The 14,114-nt window shown below is 49.7% G+C and overlaps 1 protein-coding gene across 6 annotated transcripts in view; it reads left to right on the top strand.

Annotated features, from left to right (window-relative positions):
- LOC128403545 (EMI domain-containing protein 1-like) overlaps positions 1-14,114 on the top strand; it is a 70,494-nt gene that overhangs the window by 45,179 nt on the left and 11,201 nt on the right. For all 6 annotated transcript variants that reach the window (XM_053368397.1, XM_053368400.1, XM_053368396.1 and 3 more), the window contains exons 10-14: positions 308-388; positions 8,949-8,992; positions 9,432-9,494; positions 10,810-10,854; positions 12,308-12,352. In XM_053368397.1, the coding sequence (XP_053224372.1) occupies positions 308-388; positions 8,949-8,992; positions 9,432-9,494; positions 10,810-10,854; positions 12,308-12,352 (278 nt within the window). The remainder of the gene's footprint in view (positions 1-307; positions 389-8,948; positions 8,993-9,431; positions 9,495-10,809; positions 10,855-12,307; positions 12,353-14,114) is intronic.

Raw genomic sequence — 14,114 nt, 5'->3', positions numbered from 1 at the left:
CTCAGAGGCTTATTTTGGCATTAACTGGTACAGAGGATGGTCTGCGCATGCACGGGTCACGATTCGGCGCTTCTGTGCATGCACAAAGCGTGATTTAGCGCTTCTGCACAAGTGCAAGCACCGAAACCTGGAAGTAACCTGTTCTGGTACTTCCAGGTTTGGCGTGGTGCGCAACCCGAAAATGCACAACCTGAAACGTCTGTAACTCAAGGTATGACTGTATAGAAATCAATACTTTGAATAACCAGCCTGGTTTCCAAAGGAGAGACACCCATTCCCTGGTCTTTCTCTGCTTGTGTGATTTCAGGGGACCCACTTCTGTCAAACACCTTCATTGAAACGGGGGTCACTGGGCCAGCTGGGCCGCCTGGCCTTCCGGGACCAATGGGTAAGTCTCTTTTTGGCGCTGTATCTTCATCCAGGGATGGGGGAATGACAGGCAGCAGCTCTATGGGGTTTCAGGCGGCATTGTCTGCCAGCCCTACCTGGAAACTCTTTTGGGGATTGAAACTGGGACTTTATTTTTATTTTTTAAATAAATTTTTATTTGATTTTACATTTTCCCCCAGTCATATTACAACATATCTGTCAGGGAACTGCCATCTGAGACTAAGGAGGTGAAAGGGCTCATGGAGGGTGAGAGAGACCATTCAGCGGAGGAGGGGACCAGCAGGGGGAGAAGTGGAGTTCCAAGGGAAAGTGAGACGGAGGGAGGGCTCAGAGACACTTCAAGCGGGAGCAGCGGGGAGATTTCAGGACCTCCTGTAGGGACACCCACTCCTCGCCGGAAACTGTCACGCCGAGAGTCCAGAAGATGCGTTTCCGTTAAGGAGCTTTTATGCTGGAAGAAGTTCCGTAAACGCCCACTGTCCGATTCAACGAGCGATTGATGGAGTCATGTTTAAGGAGCTCCATCACAGACAGAGGTTTGGGGACTTAGCCAAACTCTGAGGGATTAGGATTTTACGCACAAGCAGCTCATCATCCCATCACAGCAATCGGACAGTCCCTGAAAGCAGCTTGTGCAGAGAGGCATCATGAGTAACCCAGCCGGAGCCGGAGGAGCAGCAGGAGCTGGAGAGGGTCCAAGCCTGGAAGAAAGGTACAGAGTGTTGGAACTCCAGCTAGCAATGCAAACGGCGAGGCTAGAAGAAAGGAGGGCGCAGGATGCAGAAAAGGCAAAAGGCGCTACACTAGCAAGAAAGATGCCAGGAATGGTGCAGAAGTTTGGGGGGGACCCCAGGAACTACCAAGCCTTTAGGACAGAGATGCAGTATGCTCTCGAACTGCAGTTTAATGACTTTCCCGACGAGGCATCGAGAGTGGCGTTTGTGATTGGCCATCTCGAAGGAGGGGCGAGAGATTGGGTCAGACCCCTGATGGCAGGGAATAGTGACATGCTGAAGGACGCGAGGAAGTTTTTTCGCGCCATGGATTTGATGTTTTCCAGCGAGATTGAACAGGGGCTGGTGCGCAGACAATTGATGGCGTGCAAACAGGGGAGCCGATCGGTTCGTGAGTACTGGACTGAGTTTACAATGTTGATACATAGATTGGGGTGGGACCTTTCGGCGGAACCCATTCAAATGCTCTTTGAAGAGGGGCTTTCTTCGGCGGTGAAAGATGAACTTTCCCGGGCGCCCAGGGCGGAGTCTATGGACCAGCTGACCAAATCAGCGCTGACCATTGGAGCACGCCAGGAGGCAAGAGCCTTGGAGAAGCGGGAGGGGAAAGGAGAGCGTTGGAGGGATTTCCGCATTCCAGAGATTCCAGAACCAAGTTTCCCGCCAGGAGAGCCGATGGAAGTTGGAACAGCGCGCGCGCGCGCAGTTTCAAATCCCAGTGAAGGGAGGAAGAAGGAGGGAAAGAGCGCCAAGAAATGTTATCTCTGCCAGCAGCCAGGTCACTTTGCCAGAGTCTGCCCGCAAAGAAAGGAATGGCAAGGGATGGCGGGAGCTGTTGGGGGGAAGGAGGAGGAAGTCCAGGAGCCAGTAAAAGCCAACGCCTGTCTGCCTCTGTCAGGGCACTGCAGACAGGCCAAGGAGCAGTAAAAGTGCCCACTCCGGAACCTCCAAGACCAGCCCTAGTAATAGAGGTGTTGCTAGAGCTGGCAAACGGATACCCACTAAAGACTAAGGCGCTGCTGGACTCAGGCAGCTCCTGTAATTTTATGAGCAAGGAGTTTGCAGCTGAACACCAGATACAGACACTCCCTTTAAGCAACCCCCTGCAGGTCACCACGATCGATGGGAGGGAGCTGCTGGGAGGAGAAGTCAGCCTACAAACCGTCCCAATGGTTATGAGGGTGGCCAGGCACACTGAGAGGATAGCGTTCAATGTGGCCACCCTGGGAGGGGCTCCAGTCATTTTGGGAATGAGCTGGCTAGCGTTGCATGACCCGCTAGTGGGCTGGCATCAGAGAGTGGTCTCCTTTGGGTCAGCACATTGTCTGGAACACTGCAGAGAGGGAAAGGTGCCAGAAGGGGCAAAAGCCTCTCTAGCAGGGACGGAAGTGGCGGACAAAGGGAAGGTGCCCAAACAATACGCTGACCTGAGCAAGGTCTTCAGTGAAAGGGAAGCAGATAAATTACCACCGCACAGAGACTTTGACTGCCAAATTAATCTGGTCCCTGGGGCCCAGCTCCCCGTGGGCAAGCTGTACGCCATGTCAGACAGGGAAATGCAGGAGTTAAGGGAGTTTATTGATAAAAACCTGAAGAGGGGCTTCATCAGAGAGTCCAGAGCGGTGGGGGGGAGCCCAGTGTTTTTTGTGGACAAAAAAAACACGGATAAACCGAGATTGGTCGTGGACTACCGGGCCCTAAATGCCGTGTCAGAACCAGTGACTTTCCCCATGCCCAGGATTGATGACATTTTGACCAGGGTGAGGAAGGGAAAGATATTCACGAAACTGGACCTGAGAGGAGCATACAACCTGATACGAATAAAGAAGGGGGATGAATGGAAAACCACCATGTTCACCCCTTTGGGGGCGTTTGAATATCTCGTTATGCCATTCGGATTACAATCAGGCTCCGCCTGTTTTCAATCGCTCATGAACCACGTACTGGGACCTTTGCTCTACAAGAATTGCGTGGCCTTCCTCGATGACGTGCTGATATATTCAGAGAATGAGGAGCAGCATGTAAAGGATGTCAGGGAAGTGCTGAGCCAGCTGCAAGCAAACCAGTTGTGGGTGAAATTGGAGAAGTGTCAGTTCCACACCAAGGAGGTGGAATTCCTGGGGTACCGCTTATCAGACAAGGGATTAGCCATGGATCCAGGCAAGGTCCAGGCGGTGCTGGAATGGAAGACACCGAAAACGAAAAAAGATGTGCAAAGGTTCTTAGGGTTTGGGAACTTTTACCGTAAATTCATCAAGAACTTTGCCCACTTAACGGCTCCCATCACGGACTGTCTAAGCAGCAAGAAGAAATTCGTTTGGACGGCGGAGGCGGAGCATGCTTTTGAGGAATTGAAAAGGGCATTCGCTTCGGAAGAACAGCTCCTGCATGTGGATTTACAAAAACCCATGAGAGTGGAAACTGATGCCTCAGACCGGGCGGTGGGGGCGGTGCTGCTTCAGCCAGGGAGCAATAAGTCGGAATGGAGACCGTGTGCCTTCTTTTCGCGTAAGCTGAACAAATCCGAGAGGAACTACACGGTATATGACCGAGAACTACTCGCCATTCACGAAGCGTTCCGGAGATGGAGACACTTACTAATTGGCGCACAACATAAGGTGCAAGTGTGTACGGACCACAAGAATTTGGAGTATTGGAGAACGGCACGGGTGCTCAACCAACGACAAGTGAGATGGGCCCAGGAGTTCTCCAAATTCCATTTTGAAATTTGCTATGTGCCAGGTCCAGAAAACATCAGAGCGGACGCTCTCTCTCGCAAACCTGAATATTTGGAGGGGGAGGGAGCGCCGGAAGAGAGACATATTATCCCAGAGGACCACTGGGTGTGTGGTGCGGCCTGGGTGGGGCAAAGAGAACTGGTAGAGGGAACGGTAAATGATGAGTACGCCCAGGACAAGCTCAGAGGTCTAAGGAGAGAGGGAGAAGACCCCGGGGGTTTTGAAGAAAGAAACGGGGCATTGTATTACAGAGGGGCGCTATATATACCCGAAGGGGAATTGAGGGGGAGAGTACTCAAACAGCTGCACGACAATCCCACAGCGGGGCATTTTGGGCAACACAAGACCATGTGGTTGGTGACCAGGGAGTTTTGGTGGCCCAAGGTGAGGGAGGATGTACGGGAGTATGTGAGAAGGTGTGACCAATGCCAGAGAGCCAAAGGAGAAAGGCGGGCACCAGCGGGGTTATTAGAACCGTTACCCACACCAGAACGACCGTGGGAGGCGGTGTCGATAGATTTTATGACTGATCTGCCCAAATCCCAGGGGAAAACCGCCATACTAGTCGTAGTAGACCTGTTAACTAAGATGGGTCACTTTGTAGCTTGCTCACATGCAGTCACGGCGGAAGAAACAGCGAAATTGTTTGTAGAACATATTTTCAGACTGCATGGCGCCCCCTTGAGGGTGGTTTCCGACAGAGGGAAACAGTTCACGTCCAGATTCTGGAGGAAACTTATGAGCTTATTGCACGTAGAGGTCAACTTTTCGACTGCCAGGCACCCTGAGACCAATGGGCAGGCGGAGAGAGCAAACGGTATTCTCCAACAATACCTGAGGTGTTATGTCAATGACAGAGAGAACGATTGGGTCAAAAAGTTGGCACTAGCGGAATTTGCTTACAATAATGCTGAGAATGTGTCCACCGGGATGAGCCCCTTTTTGGCTAATTATGGGTGCCACCCCAGGGCGTTTCCAGGGGAAGGAGGGGAAAGATGGAGTGTTCCGGCCGCGGAACTTTTTGTAGAAGAAATGGAAGCGATCCATCGTCAACTCCAACTCAACTTAGAAAGGGCCAAGGAAGAATATAAGAGGCAGGCAGACAAGAGCAGAAGGGAAGGTGAAACAATTAGGGTGGGAAGTCGGGTCTGGCTATCAACCCAAGGGTTGCCGTTCAAGGGGGGTTGCAAGAAATTGAGACCCAAAAGATTGGGACCATTTGAGGTCATCCAACAGGTCAACCCAGTGGCGTTCAGACTCCGGTTACCGAACCACATGAAACTGCACCCAGTATTCCACAGGTCATTACTGTCACCATACAGGGGGGAAGGTGAAGGGGTATCCACACGGGGGCCAGCCATAGAAGAAAGGGAAAGCCGCAACCATGTGGCGGAAATCATCGACTCCAGGTGGAAGGGTAATCAGGTGGAGTATTTGGTCGCGTGGGAAGGGGAACCGGAGTCGGAAAACACCTGGGTGAAGGCAGAGGAGGTCCGTGACGAGATCTTGATCGAAACGTTCCACCAAAGGTTCCCCAGGAAACCTCAGCCAGTAGCGAGGTTTCGGAGGGAGTACTTTGGCACCACCGACGATGAGGAGGAACTGGAGGGATTCAGGGAATCGGAGTTGGAAGGAGGAACAGACTCCGATGAGGAGGAGTACTTGGAAACCGGAGACAGCAAAAGGTGGAGGGAAGTGTTCGAAACTTCGGAAGATGAGGGAGGTTCCTTCAGGGGTTTTGCTCCCTCGCCTCCCGCAGAGGAGGGGAGGGAAGGGGGTGAAGGGGGCCCTGGAGGGGAGGTGGATGTCAGGGAACTGCCATCTGAGACTAAGGAGGTGAAAGGGCTCATGGAGGGTGAGAGAGACCATTCAGCGGAGGAGGGGACCAGCAGGGGGAGAAGTGGAGTTCCAAGGGAAAGTGAGTCGGAGGGAGGGCTCAGAGACACTTCAAGCGGGAGCAGCGGGGAGATTTCAGGACCTCCTGTAGGGACACCCACTCCTCGGCGGAAACTGTCACGCCGAGAGTCCAGAAGACGCGTTTCCGTTAAGGAGCTTTTATGCTGGAAGAAGTTCCGTAAACGCCCACTGTCCGATTCAACGAGCGATTGATGGAGTCATGTTTAAGGAGCTCCATCACAGACAGAGGTTTGGGGACTTAGCCAAACTCTGAGGGATTAGGATTTTACGCACAAGCAGCTCATCATCCCATCACAATATCAAATCGTCAAATAGAAACAATACATTCCCCAAAATTCCCCCTCCCTGCCAGCTTTCCTCAACTTCCTCCTCTGGTTTTGAACATATTGGCTTCCCCTGCTTGCTATATTACATCACACCTAAATTTTCTATATTAATTGTTATTATCTCTTATCATTTTAACATCACCTTTCTAATTCTTTGTACTTATTTTTGTTGCTTGTAAGTGTTTACTCAAACCCTGCTAGTGAGTCTGTTTCTTTACATTGTTTCTGTAGATACAGCATATATGGTTCCCAATCTTTTAAAAAATCTCTATTGTCTTTATCTCTGAGTCTTTCTGTTAGTTTCGCCATTTCAGCATATTCCATCAGTTTTTGAAGCCATTCTTCTTGTTGGTATTTCTTCGCTTTTCCATCTTTGGGCTAGTAATATCCTAGCCGCCGTCGTAGCACACATAAAGAGTTTATTCTTTTCTCTTGGCAGTTCTTGACCTGTAATGCCTAATAGAAAAGCTTCAGGTTTTTAAATAAAAGTTAGTTTGAACATTTTTGAACCTGGGACTTTAGATGCTCTGAGCTCTGGGCCTTCCTACAGAAATAGCAAAATGTGAATCTTCCTCAGGCAGACCATTGTTCCATCTACCGCATTTTTCGCTCTATGGGACACACCCGACCATAGGACACACCTTGTTTTAGAGGGGGAGAACAAGAAAAGAAATTCTCCTCCTCTCTGCTCAGCGCCCCTTCAGCGAAGTGGCAGGAGAAACGGGGCCCCTTCCATAACTCCTCCCGCTTGGCTGAAGGGGCGCTGCGCAGCTCTCCCTCTCTGCTGAAGCCAGGAGAGTCTTGCTCTCCCGGCTTCAGTGAAAGGAACCTGAAGCCTCCGGGGCGCAGCGGGAACTTGTGCTGCGCTCCGAAGGCTTCAGGCGGCTATCCCTGAAGCCTGGAGAGCGAGAGGGGTCGGTGCGCACTGACCCCTCTTGCTCTCCAAGCTTCAGCGAAAGCAACGCGACGCCTCCGGAACGCGGAGGGAGCACTCCCTCTGCGCTTCGGAGGCTTTGCGTTGCTATCGCTGAAGCCAAGGAGCCTGCATTCGCTCCATAGGACACACACACATTTCCCCTTAATTTTTGGAGGGGAAAAGGTGCGTCTTATAGAGCGAAAAATACGGTAACTCAATATTGTTCACACGGACCGGCAGCAGCTCTCCAGGGTTTCAGGCAGAGGGCATTCCCAGCTGTACCTGGGGAGATGCCATCAGGGACTGAATCTGGGACCTTCTGCCTGCAAGGCGGATACATGCCCTACCTCCATGTTCGGCCCTTCTCCAAAGGGAGTCTAGGAAGAGACAGGAGAACCACAGGAGATATTCCAGATGGTGTCGCCATGCACATACCTGTCAAAAGCCGGGTCTGTGAAATGTGGCCATTCCACCCTGAACACTTGAAGTGCCCCTCACCATAGTATCTGACTGCTGAAATGAAATTTGTGGCTTGCCAACGATCCAGAGACCATGAGAGCTGTGTGGAGTCAATTTGCCCTCTGAATGTTTTGGACTTCCACCAAGCCACAGCCGGTCTTTGCAGACCTGCCATTTCCAACCAGCACAACAGCTTTCTCGTGCTTTTTTCAGCCTTTTCTGTGAGTGTCCTGGTAGAACCTGCAACCTGTTGCCATCCATGGCTGATGGTTCACTCAACTTTAGGAAGGATTTGATAGCTGGCGTTCTATTGGCCTCTGGTGGCAGGTTTGATTATTGCACTTTCCGTTCCAGGAAAGTTGTTGGAAGTTTTCTGACCGTGGTAGGAATTGTTTTCCTCTGCCTAGACTAGAGCACGAGTCTGCTAGGCCCAGCTGGGAAAGGGAGTTGCACAGTATTGTTGTAAACAAAAATTGCCCTTTTCCCTTATGGGGTATCCAAGAGCCCATATAGAGTCCTTACATAGGTTCCCTATTGGTAGGAGAAAATAACAGAGGCCAACCAGAGACTAATGAGAAGCAATGCAGCTAGTAAGCTTGAACTTTATTGATCTGTTGCAACAGGGTGCTCCCCTCACCTGCAGGAGAGAGGAGGAACCCAGAAAAATGGCATGCAGGGCCTTATAAAGACTTTTGAAATTGCCACCCTGTAGATCAAGACTGGACCTAATGGTCAGGGGCCCCTTTACCTTTAGATCAAGACCACCCCCAGAAACATCATACATACATCACAGAAGGGGTGTAACCTAACCTAAGACCACCCCTCAGACCTACATCACAGAAAAGGCGGTCTAAATCTAAGGCGGTCTAAATTTGAATGTTGTTTTTCTCCTGTCGTTGTTTATCTCCTGTCTTGCAGGTTACTTGATTGGATTTCCTGGGGAGCCTGGCTAGTCTTTTGTAATGATAAATACTTAGTTCCTGGGCCAGGTCACAGGATCACACCCTATTCATATCTTAAATGTGCCCTTAAGACAGGATTTGTGAGGAAAGAGACAATGGGGAGGTTTCCCACTTTGACCTTGCAGAGAAAACATTTGCTCAGTTTAGGAATCAAAATGGCTTCAGGTCGGTCTTCCTGTGCTGATCTATGTACGTGCTTGGTTGGTACACTTATGAACACTACCATATATCTAAGACCTCAAAATTCCTGTCACAGTATTAAGTGGGAGTTGCAACAGATCAGGGCCAAATCCTGCCCCCTGGGGGTGGGAAGCAACAGCCACAACAAAATTCAGGGTGGGGTGGGAAGGTTGTAGTTACAGCGGCAGCCTTGTGGGTGCTGCTGGTTGGCCAATTTGGAAAAGGAGGTTGGGGGGGGGCTTTTGCCCCTCCCTCCAGCTCCTCCCTTCTCAAAGCAGCAAAAACTAGTTGCTGACCAGGGGTGTGAAACCTCTTTCTCCCTGTAGGTCCTCCAGGGCCAGCTGGAACCCCAGGTCAGCCGGGACGTGATGTAAGTACCCCTAATCTTTGACGGGAGGAGGCAAGGGTTTCTGGGAGGGGCAGCACTTTTGCTGCGGAAGCAGCCCAATTGCATTTTGAGCTGATGATTTGAATAGGAGGTGGTGTTTTTCCAGGGCCTGGAACCTCCCAGTATTTTGGGACTAAACTGTAGGTAACACTTAGCTGCCACCGTATTTGGGGTGGGGAGAGATCCCTTGCAACCGACTTGGAATAATTTTTATTAAAGATTTTCTTGAATTGCAAAAGAAGGGTCCCTTGCAACTGAGATCCATTGTTATATTATTAATATTATTATTATTATTATTATTATTATTAATCGCGTCTTATGCAAGTTGTGTTATGTTGCTGTTTATTTGTACATCGCCTTTCATCCAAACAGGCTTATTATTGTTGTTGTTGTTTGAAGCTACAATGGTTCTTTCTTTCAGGGGAGCCCCGGAACCCCAGGTGCCGACGGGGCAGCTGGTACCCCTGGAGAGAGAGGAGAAAGAGTGAGTACTGCCCTCCAGCATCACGTGCTCTCAGGCTTACATCCAAGTTTTATTGCATCAGAGAATTCTGTGGTTGGATACATGCAGGAATCACAGCTAAGAATCAGCTTCCAGCTTGGTCGATCTCCTTAAACTGCGGTGTCCTTAACTCGACCAACCAAACTGGTTTGACTTGCAGCCGCCAGCAAGAAATTCCTCTCCACAAGATATACAGTCATACCTTGGGTTGAAGTAGCTTCGGGATGAATATTTTCAGGTTGTGTTCTGCAGCGACCTGGAAGTAATGGAGTGCGTTACTTCCGGGTTTCGCCGCTCGCGCATGCACAGGCATTCAAAATGACGGCACGTGCATGCGCGGAAGCGACGAATTGCGACCCGCGCACGTGCGGACGCAGGTTGCGTTCACTTCAGGATGCGAATGGGGCTCCGGAACAGATCCTGTTTGCATCCAGAGGTACCACTGTAGAGCTGTTATTACCCCTGCTGACATCTGCACATCAAGCAGCTTTCGAAAGCGTATCTACATTGGCTGGCTGGAAGATGGCAACCCTCCATCTGCCAGAACAGGAAACCCAGTGGAGCGCTCAGAGCTCTTAAAGCACTGTGGGACTGGAGGAACTACCCCTGTGGGATTTCACCCTGAGCCAGAGACATATAAAGAAGCAGGCGCCTCGCTCCAGGTCAGGATCGGGCATGGGGGTGGGCTCTCGTGTTCGTATACTTGCCCGGAGGATCTGGGTTCAAATCCTGCCCTCTTGCTTTAGCACTGTGGGGAACCATTGGCCCTCCGTATGTTGCTGATCTACAACTCCTTCCAGCCCCAGCAAGGGGTTGATGGGAGTTGGAGTTTAGCAAATTCTGGAAGGCCAGAGGTTCCCTGCATTTGCTTTAACCAGGGCCTTCTTGGTGGTGGCGCCTGCCCTGTGGAACGCCCTCCCCTCAGATGTCAAGGAAATAAACAACTATATGACTTTCAGAAGAGATCTGAAGGCAGCCCTGTTTAGGGAAGTTTTAAATATTTGATGTTTTATTCTGTTTTTAATCTGTTGGGAGCTGCCCAGAGTGGCTGGGGAAACCCAGCCGGATGGGCATGGTGTAAAGTAATTATTATTATTATTGGCAGAGGATGAAGACCAAAAAGGGGTTTTAGGCAGGTCCCTGGAGGGCTGGTGGGGCAGGAGAACTGAAGCATATAGCCATGGACTGCATTTTCAGGGGGTTGGACTAGATGACTCTTGAGGTCCCTCTCAACTCTACAGTTCTATGATTCTGTGACTCAGGTTTTCTTTTTTCTACTCCTTCGTCTCTCTTGTAGGGACCGCAAGGATATCCTGGCCGCCAAGGTCTCGATGGAGAACGCGTAAGTGTGGCAGAGTGGAGGAGGAGAGAATACCCTGCTAGGGTGGGTGTGAGAAATTTGGGTGGCTAGTGGCAAACTCCAGCAACCAGGGAAGTTCTGCACATTCTGAGAAATGTCTCTTACACTACATGAGAACTTCCTCGGTCACCATTCTCTATGGGACTTTCATTCATTTGCTTGTTCATTCATTGATTCGTTTGAAGCAGGGCTGGGGAACCTGAGTTCCTCTGGAGAGTTGTTGGAGTCCATCTCCCATCAGACCCAGCCAGCAAGGTCAACGGTTGGGGATGATGGGAGTTGAGTCCAGTGACATGTGAGGCCTGCACAGGTTCACCATCCTCGATTCAAAAGCATTTATACCCAGCTCTTCAGTTCCCAGTTCTAATAATCCCTTATACTTCTCCCAAACTTTAAAAATTGCTTTCCTTATAATATGATTTCAAAAACTTTGATGTACTCTTGCCTTTTCGTACCACAAGCATGCATGCCAGCCAAATCTATTGTCATATCCTTCCAAATCTAATAGATCTGTATTTTTTAGTTTTATCCATTCCCGGATCCAGCAAATACAGGAGGCTTCAAAATATAATTTCAAGTCTGGCAGGGAGAGGCCTCCTCTAGGTACTGGATTCTTAACATTACACAGTTATTATAATGGCTTGTCTCCATGCCCAAGACAGCATCCATAATCTGCCTTTCCCAGTGGGCCAAGCCTACCCCCTCCCCTCCCTGCACCACCCTAACCCTTGGAAAGAAAAAAGCTTTGGTTTTCCCTGACACCCGTATGAAGCTTTTTATTGTATTACATACGTCTTACATCTAAGGTCACTAATACGGGTTCTGTGAGCTCATAAGCCTCTGTGGAGTCCTTCCCATTCTCACTGAAATTTGGTTTTTGCCTGAGGTTGCAAATTCTTTATGCTGGGTTGGTTACTAATTTCCAACCGCTTCCAGCTTACGGAAACCTTTCTCCATCTCTAATCATGACAATGAGATGTTGCGATTCTCAAATGCTCCCAGAGTTATCTTAATAAATCCATCTTATTAGGTTCCCCGTGTGCTTTTCCAAAATGTTGCATGTAAGATTCTCCCTGCTGTTACAGTACGTGGCTCTTGAATTTGGTACTTCGGCGTTATATGCTGTTTTACACAATTCAGCAAGGGGGCAAGTGCAGTATCTGGAGCATCTATCTGCCTTGCATGCAGAAGGCTCAATTCCCAGCAGCTCCAGGTAGGTCTGGCAATGTCCCCATGTGACTGCTGCTGCCAGTCAGTGTGGGCAATACTGTGCTAGATGGACCACTGGCCTTACACTCTGTGTAAGGCAGCTTCCTAGTTTCCAACAACAGCAGAAGAGGGTCTAATGCAATTTCCTATTTGAAGATTTCTTTTGCAATAACCACGGACTCCCCCAAACCTTTGTTTTCTCATGCCTTTTCTCCTTCCGCTTCAGGGTGAGCCGGGGCCCAAAGGTGAACCAGGCGAGAAAGGCACCTGGGTAAGCTTGTGGGGTGGGGCGGTGGGGACCCTCCTTTTCTCTCCTCTTCCCCCACCCCAGACACTCACTATCTCAACCAAGGGACACTGAGTCTTGGGAACCAGCTAGACCTGCAAAAATCTGCCCCGATGCCCAGCTCTCTGCCCCCATTGTACCCTCATCAACAGAAGCCCATTTCCACTACTCAGACGTGAGCCAAGCTGGCAGGCTTCTAGGGGTGTGCAAGGGATATAAGGGGTACTGAAATGAAGTCACTTTCCTATTGAGACCTCCCAGGGTATGCAAAACAGCCAAGAGCCTCGCTGCGCCTTGAAAGCAGCTTCCCCATCAGCACCCACTGATTTTGGACCGCAATTCCCATCAGCCTCAGCCAGCACATCCTTTTTCCCATCAACCCCAGCAACACGAGACTGAGGCTGATGGGAGTTGAAGTCCAGAACCATCTGCAGGGAGGCCACATTGGGGAAGGAAGGCTACCCTAAAGGTTTATTGTGTGACACGAGCCATCGTGAGCCAAAAGCTGCTCCACCAGACATTTTATTTCTCAGAGATCTGCGTATTCTGCATGAACAGACCATTTTTGTTGTTGTTCCCCAAAATAATCAAAGTTCTTTGCCAAGAAAAACCACATGATGATCTATATGGACTGTGTAAATCTTTTGTGTCCACATTTTTGTGGGCTTTTAAGCCTATTTCCACAGCCTTAAGAACTAGAAACTTGGTTTTTTGTTTTAAAAAAGAGAGCTTCCCACCTTGGAGATGCTGAATTCTTCCTTTGCATGATACAGTGGGAGCAATAAGCTCAGCTTTCTTGCCGCTGGCCAACGCAATCTGAAACCAGGACTGGACGTGTGAGGCTGCCTTTCTCCTCCCATAGGCAAGAGAACGGGAAAACTCTGGCACGATCCCAACTAGGATTGCCAACTCTTCAACCAGCTGCTGCAGCTCTGCCTTTTAGGAGCAGCTTGGTGTGCAGATGTTGGCAACCGATTGTGGCTCCATACTGCGAAAAGTGTTGTTGGCTGATTTCTGCAGATCGGAGTTTTTTTGAAAGAACAGAGTGGGTGGGTCCATATTTTCTTCTTCCTCATTTCTAGCCGTTTGGCAACCCTAATCCCAGTCTCCCCCCCCCCCCCCGCAAAAGTCTCCAGGAGCTTTTTTGCATTGTGCTCTGTTTCATTGCTGCCCCTTGAAATAACATCTGCTCCAATCATCAAAACGCTCAGGTCATCACCCATCCCATCCATTTAAAGCAGTATCATATCACTCTTAACAATCCTGGCTTGCCCCCAAAGAATCTTGTGAGCTGTAGTTTGTTACGGGTGCTGAGGGTTTTTTTAGGACCACCCCCAAATTCCCCATTCCCAAAGCTACAATTGCTAGAGTGGCTAAGCAATCACAGAGTTGTAGAGTTGGAAGACTCCCAAAGGTTCACTAGTCCTACCTTCTGCAGTGCAGGAATCACACCTAAAATAAACCCTTGTTCCCAGACAATTCTGGGAATTGTAGCTCTGTGAGGGAGAATAGAGGGTCTTAACTCTCTGCATTTTAAAGGCGAACCTACCATGATTTGCATTTTTCAAAACAAGACATGAAAACAAAAATGCAGCCCCCCCCAAAAAACTTTCACATATCCAAATTTTGCAATGCAAAATTTTCTTCCTGGAGAGTGAGCCCAAATGAATGCTAAGGAACTGGGGGGTGGGAATTGGTTTGGTTTGGTTTGCATATATCTGGGGTAAGTGTCCAGAAAAAAGTGGAG

The sequence above is a fragment of the Podarcis raffonei genome, chromosome 16 (assembly GCF_027172205.1).
Source record: "Podarcis raffonei isolate rPodRaf1 chromosome 16, rPodRaf1.pri, whole genome shotgun sequence".
NCBI lineage: Eukaryota > Metazoa > Chordata > Lepidosauria > Squamata > Lacertidae > Podarcis > Podarcis raffonei.
The sequence above is the reverse complement of the archived record's forward strand: the minus strand, read 5'-3'. Positions and strand labels throughout refer to the sequence as shown.